The sequence below is a fragment of the Sciurus vulgaris genome (genome assembly GCF_902686455.1).
Source record: "Sciurus vulgaris genome assembly, chromosome: 2".
NCBI classification, from domain to species: domain Eukaryota; kingdom Metazoa; phylum Chordata; class Mammalia; order Rodentia; family Sciuridae; genus Sciurus; species Sciurus vulgaris.
In genome coordinates, this window is record NC_136462.1 from 11,009,888 (window position 1) to 11,015,887 (window position 6,000).

General features: G+C 56.5%; 1 protein-coding gene across 3 annotated transcripts in view; it reads left to right on the plus strand.

Moving 5' to 3' along the window:
* Nucleotides 1-6,000, plus strand: part of SYNE3 (spectrin repeat containing nuclear envelope family member 3) — an 86,103-nt gene that overhangs the window by 74,015 nt on the left and 6,088 nt on the right. Inside the window, exon 17 of one of the 3 annotated variants that reach the window (XM_079127677.1) lies at nt 4,780-5,174. The exons of the other annotated variants lie outside the window; for them this stretch is intronic. Coding sequence (XP_078983803.1) covers nt 4,780-4,803 — 24 coding nt within the window. The 3' untranslated portion in view covers nt 4,804-5,174. Of the gene's footprint in view, nt 1-4,779; nt 5,175-6,000 lie in introns of those variants that run through there. 3 annotated transcript variants of the gene reach the window in all.

Genomic DNA, 6,000 nt, shown 5'->3' on the forward strand with positions numbered 1-6,000 from the left:
CGAGGTGGCACAGAGAGCATGAGGCAGAGAAGACCCACCAGCTCATGGCCAGGAAGTGACTAGGGTTCCCAGTCTCCTAGGACACGCCCCCAATGACAGGATCTCTCACTAGGCCCCGCCTCTTAAAGGTACCCCCACCTCCCTATAGCACCACCCTGGGGACCAAGCCTCCAACACATGGACCTTTGGGGACACTCCCCATTCCAATTATAGCATCCTCATGGTCTGTGCTGGCTAGGGTGTGCACAAGCGTGTGTGTAACTGCACAGGTGTGTGCACACATTCGCGCACTCAGGCCTGACAGGTAGAAAATAAACGCCACCTGCAGAGGTTGTGATCTTGCCAGCATAAAAACGTTCCATATATTACTTTTAACCAAAGGGAAGGAGAACCAAAGCTCCAAGCTGATTATTGAGCAGTTGCTTCTCTACACTGTTCTCTCCGGGCTCCATCTGCAGTGGTGACTTCAGCCTGCTTGTTGGCATAAACAGAATAACTAGGACACATTACAGTGCAGCCCCACGCCCTGGCAGCCCGTGCCCCTGCAGTGGGCTGGGCAGGTGGTGTCACCCTCCCAGACACACTCTTGCCCAAGGAGCAGACTGGCACCTGCTGCCATTTGCCTGGGCAAACCAGGGCTGGCTGCAGGAGCAGAGCACCTCGGCCCCCCATGGGGAGCACAGCGTGGGCTCTCGCGGTAACCCCGGCAACCCGGGCCCCCGAGGGCCGCCGTTTATTTACTTGGCCATATTTCATAGATTTTTGAGACTTCGTTTTTCACAGCTCTGGATCCGGTGTCTTCCTGGAGTCTAGCTCTTCCAGTGAGTTTTGGGTTTGCTTCCTCCTCCACGCAGGTCAACCCGCCCCTGAGGTGTCTGTGACACGTGTTTGTGGGTCGTGTTTGGTTTCTCCTCGGGTCACACCGATTGTGCAGCCTGGGACCACCGGTTCGGGGGAGCTCAAGCCTGCGGTTCGGACTCTTGGGCGAGTTCTCGTTTCCCCGAGATGAGACACTGGACGCCCTTGTCTGTTTATCCTCGATCCCCAGACATGGGAGGTGCAGTCCTCGGTGCCCCAGCTGGACACAGCCTTTCCAGTCACACGCTCCATCTTGGTGGTGGCCTTTATTCTCTTACTTGGTGATAAGTGAAATAAGGGTGCTCTTTCCACCGTGTCTTTGCGGGGATGAAATACTGTGATATCTGATTTCTCAAGGCATTTGTGGGCTTTATGTGGTAGAAGACTTTTCCTCAAAACTGTGATTTTTAAAGTCCCTACTACGTCCTGGGCATTATGCAGGACGCTCCCGTGTCTGCTCCATAGCTCATGACCACCTTCTTCAGTGGGAGAAAGTGGCCTCTTGGCCTCTTCCCCAATGTAGCTCATACAGGGCCAGGTCAGAAGCGGCGGCATAGTTTGACTTTGTGTCCAGGCGATTCACCATGCAACTCTGGGGACAGCTCAAGTCTGTTTTTCCCCTGGTCACAGCCAAAGTGCTGGGCTGTACTGAGCCAGGTTGTTTCTGTCCTTCAAAAGAGTAGAGCCAGGGACAGGCCTCAAACGACACGCCAGGTTATTCCAGAGCTGTATCTCCACCCACCTTCAGAGCCCAGAAGCAACTGGGCTTCGCCGATATGTGAATGAGTTGGTGCTGACACTTGTCTTTGACCACTGAGACCCAGGGTATCCTCTTCACTCACTCTTGCTGTTTCTTCCTCCTTCCATTGTCTAGTCTGCCTTCTGCCTCACCCCCTCCTCTGAATTTCACCCCAGCAAGGTGACAGGAGCTGCCTCATTACTCAACCCAGTGAATATATCTCTAGTCCCCATCTTCCCTGGCCTCTGGGCAGTGTTGGATGACCCTCCACCTGCTGCTCTGCCTGTCCTTCTTGGCTCTATCCCAGTCCCTCTCTCTGTTTTACTTATTTTTTTCCAGTTACCCAAATGTGTTGAGAAAACTCAGTGTTAATGAACTCTGACTACTGACCCATCTCACAGTCCAGCTTTAAAATTCTTAAGCTGCTCAATAGTCTCTTTTGAAGCCCCTCCTCCCTTTTCCCCATTTAATAGTGTCTTGCATGAGCATGGACCTGTTATAATTGACCAATATCAATGCATCTTCATTAGCTAAAGCCCATCGTTTGCGATAGGGTTCACTTGGGACACAGGCGTAATGACATGTGTCCACCTTTACAGAATTGTACAGTGTCCTAAAACCCTCTGGGCTCCATCTACTCATTCCTCCCATTTCCCCAACCGCTGGAAACCACTGATTGTTTTCTTGTCTCCGTGGTTCTGCCTTTTCTAGAACCTTACGGGTTTGGGCTTGTTCACTATTGGCCTGTGCACGTTGGCTTCTTCCACTCACCAGGAGGCACTTAGCTTCCTCCACGTGTCTTCGCGGCTTGCTGGCTCCTCGTCCGAACCTGCCTCTTGGTCTGTCAAGGCTGTTTTACTCAGTCCGGGATCCAGTTCAGAACCATACACATCGTCTCGTCTTGTCAGTCTCCTCTGGTCTGGGGCTGTTCTCTGGTTTTCATCATTTTCATTGACCTTGAGCTTGACCTTGACCTTTCCAAGCATGGGCCAGGTAGGCTGGAATGTCCTTCTTTGGGTTTTCCTTGTTCCCTGTGATGGGTTTGGTTACGCATTTCTGGCAGGAGTGTCTTCGGAGCAATGCTGAGGTCTTCTTTGTGTTTCTTATCAGGGACAAGAGATGGCCATGTGCCCAGCCTTGACCATGCAGCTCTGATCGCTTGGCCAAGGTGGCAACACGCCCATGAAGTTGTCATTTCTTGGTAGTTATTACCCGCGGGGCGCTGCCTGGAGGCACTGGAGACACAGGGCCTCTCTCTTCACTGGGGGCTCCTCCCCGCTCCCCAGGTGCTCCTTCTCTCTGCTCCACCTCCCGCCCAGCTCTCTCCTTCAGGCCCAGTCCCGGGCCCAGCTGCCTGCTCGACCCCTGGGACTCAGCACACCTACAGCAAGGCTCTTGGTATTCCTGTGCCAACGAACCCCATGCCCACATCGGGGAAGGCTGTCGTGACCATCCAGTTTCCTCGCTGGGGGCCTCTGCACCTCCCTAGACCCAGTTCTAGACTCAGAGCCTGGTCTTGGATGGCTCTCGGATGAGAGAAGGAAGGGAACGAGGTGGAAGGGAGGGCGCTGTCCCCGCTGAGTGTGACAGAGCACCCCTCACTGGACCGTCCCAGGGCTCGGCCCACCAAAGGCCGGCTCAGGTGGTCTCATTCTCAACCCCCAAGCCGACACAGGGTTGGAAAAACACAGCTCCGTGGCGCGACTACCCTACGCAGAGTCCCCGTGGAGGAGAGCCCATAACCCAGCCCACCCGTCCACGTGTGGGGCACGTCCACAGCCTCTGACCTCTGACGTGACCCGCGGCTGTTCAGTCCTCCCAGTACCAGCACGTAATGCAGGGTGTCCAAGCCGGAAGGGGCAGGGCCCGGCCTGGAGGCTGTGGCGCCCTCGGCCTTGCTCACGTAGTCTGGGAACAGAGCCGGCCCGGCACACCCCTGCCGGGAACTGCTGAGGGACACCCAGGAGAGGACAGTGGCCACAGCTCAGCAGCCTTCGGGGGACTTTCAGGGACAAGCCCAGGGCTGAGGGGTTAAAACAAGACGGGCGGGACCTCGTGAATTGCCAGGGTCAGCTGGCTTCTGCCAGGCCTGCCCTTCCCCCTGAGCCCTTACTCCTGGCCTGCAAGCGCCTCTGGGATGGGGAATGAGGCCCAGCCAGTCCTGGGGAGGACCCCGAGCCTTGGCGGAGACGTGGCATGACCGGCGCACTCCAGGCTCTCCGTCAGGGTGGGACCGGCCTCCCAGATGCCGGCTGGACAACTGAGGCCAAGAGCGACTTGTGCTAAGGCTTTAGTGGCCATGTCTCATGAGAAACATCACACGGCATGGTGGAGAGACCCTGGCCTTTGCAGTGATGCTGGGCAGTTGAGCCTGTCCACGTGACCTTGGGCTGGCTACTTTCCTATACCTCAACTTCCTCCTCTGTAAAATGGGCACAGGAAGGCTGACCTCACAGAGCAACTGAAGGAGCTCAGGAACTAACGAAGGTGCTGTGACTACACCTTTGGAGGGTGTTGGTGGAACCTGGATTTCTGGGTGAACCATTGGTACAAGGAGCACAGTTCTCAGCCAGTGGTCAGCGTGTGTCTGTGGTCACCTCCTGGGCACTGAGGGAGGGACAGAGGGCCGGAGCACAGGAGGCACAGGCCTCGTGTTCACTGTTCCTTTCACTCATCGAACGCTTGCTGAGCTGCTGGCGTACATCCACGAGCAAACCAGAGTGGACTGTGCCTCCAGGGAGCGGCCTCAAGCTGTGACCCAAAGGAAAGCCAGTGTGCCTCGAGGCTGCATAATGGCTGCTCCTCTTACCCCTTGATCCAGAGGCCAGGGAAGGGATCCCTGAGGAAGTAACTCAAGCTGAGATTAGAGTGGTGGGTGGAGGCAAGAAGGCCAGTGTGCGTTCCAGACGGAAGGGTCGGGCCGGGCCAAGCGCCCCAGCCCGAGGACACAAGGGCCTCCAAGGGGCCAAGAGGTGGCATTAAGGAGGAAGTGTTTTCCCCTCTGATGGACTGGGAAGGTCCACGGTGCCCACTCCCTGCGGGGCGGAAGCCTGTGGGCTCATAGGGTGCCCGTCTGCCCAGCCCCCCGGTCAGAGGGGAAAGGAGCGGGCTGATCCCGGCAAGCCTGGCCTCCCGTCCCTGCGAGTTTGATAGACAGGTATCATTCTTCCTTTCCCTGACAGATGAGGAAACTGAGGCCCGAGTAGCTAAGCAGCCTGTTGGAGGTCACACAGCTGAGAAGCGGAGGAGCCAGGGCCCTGGCCTTTTTTTTCCTCCCCCATCCTGTTTCCTCGATGGCAGATGAGGTCCTGTCACTGTGATTCTCATGGGGTCCAGGCACATGTGAGGCCACAAGGGACTCTTGGTCAGAGCTGCCGAGGCGCATCCGATTCCTCCACCCCACGTCCCTGCGCCTCCGCCCGCCAACTCTGCTTCCGTGCCCTGAAAGATGGGGAGCTCACGTCTTCTCTCCTCCTGTCCTTGAGGGTCCTGAGTAGAGGACAGGTAGTGCTTTCTGTGGGGAAACTGAGGCACAGAAAAACTCTTGGACCTGGGAAGAGCTGAGACTGTCAACGTGCTTGTTGGCTTCTTGGAAGGTAGTTCAGGCCTGTGTGTGTGTGTGTGTGTTCTGAGTATTTGAGAATCATTGAAATGTGTCTTTGATTTTAAAGATCATTTAAAAGTTTTAGTGTAAAGAGCATTTTGGAACTTGGGGCAATCGAAGGGAAGAGGTGAGCGGGAGGTGAACGGTAGCTGGGCAGCAGCAGGTGTCCTCTGGAGCGGCTGCCCTGGCAGCACCTATAAGTGCAAACACACTTTGGACTTCAAAGACCTTTCCCCGGAGGCCATGGCCGAGCACCACTGCTCACCTGAAGAAGCAAAGGGCGAGCTGCACGCAGGAGCCATCAGGAAGAGGGCACTGAGGAGGCCTCCCTTTGGAACCACTGATTACAGGTTTCCAGCGGCCGCGTACACTCAGGCGGGGGCAGCCACCAGGGCGTGCTCCTCCCCCAGACGGGTCAGCGTTTTGAAATCAGGTGGAGTCATCATGAAATGCCCAGGAGTAGTCAGGGACCCCGCCAGAGCCAAGGAGAGCGCAGGGGCGTGCGCCAGCCCCACTGCTGGAGGAGGAGAGGCCTCCTCTGTGAACTCCTGCTGGCTCAGCTGCTTAACAGCATGGCGCCTCCCCCACCGTCACCCTGAAGTCACTGCTGAATAAACACAGCACGAGGGCTTACTCATCATGTGGGCGGGAAGTAGTCTGTTTTCACAAAGTCAGTGTCTGTGGGCTCCGGGGAGTGAAAACATCTGAGGCTGGAGGCAGAGCGGGTGTTATCGTTTGGAAGGGATCGCTGGAGCAGGACAGTGGAAGGGACGGCTCAGGTGTGAGAAGGAAAGAGACA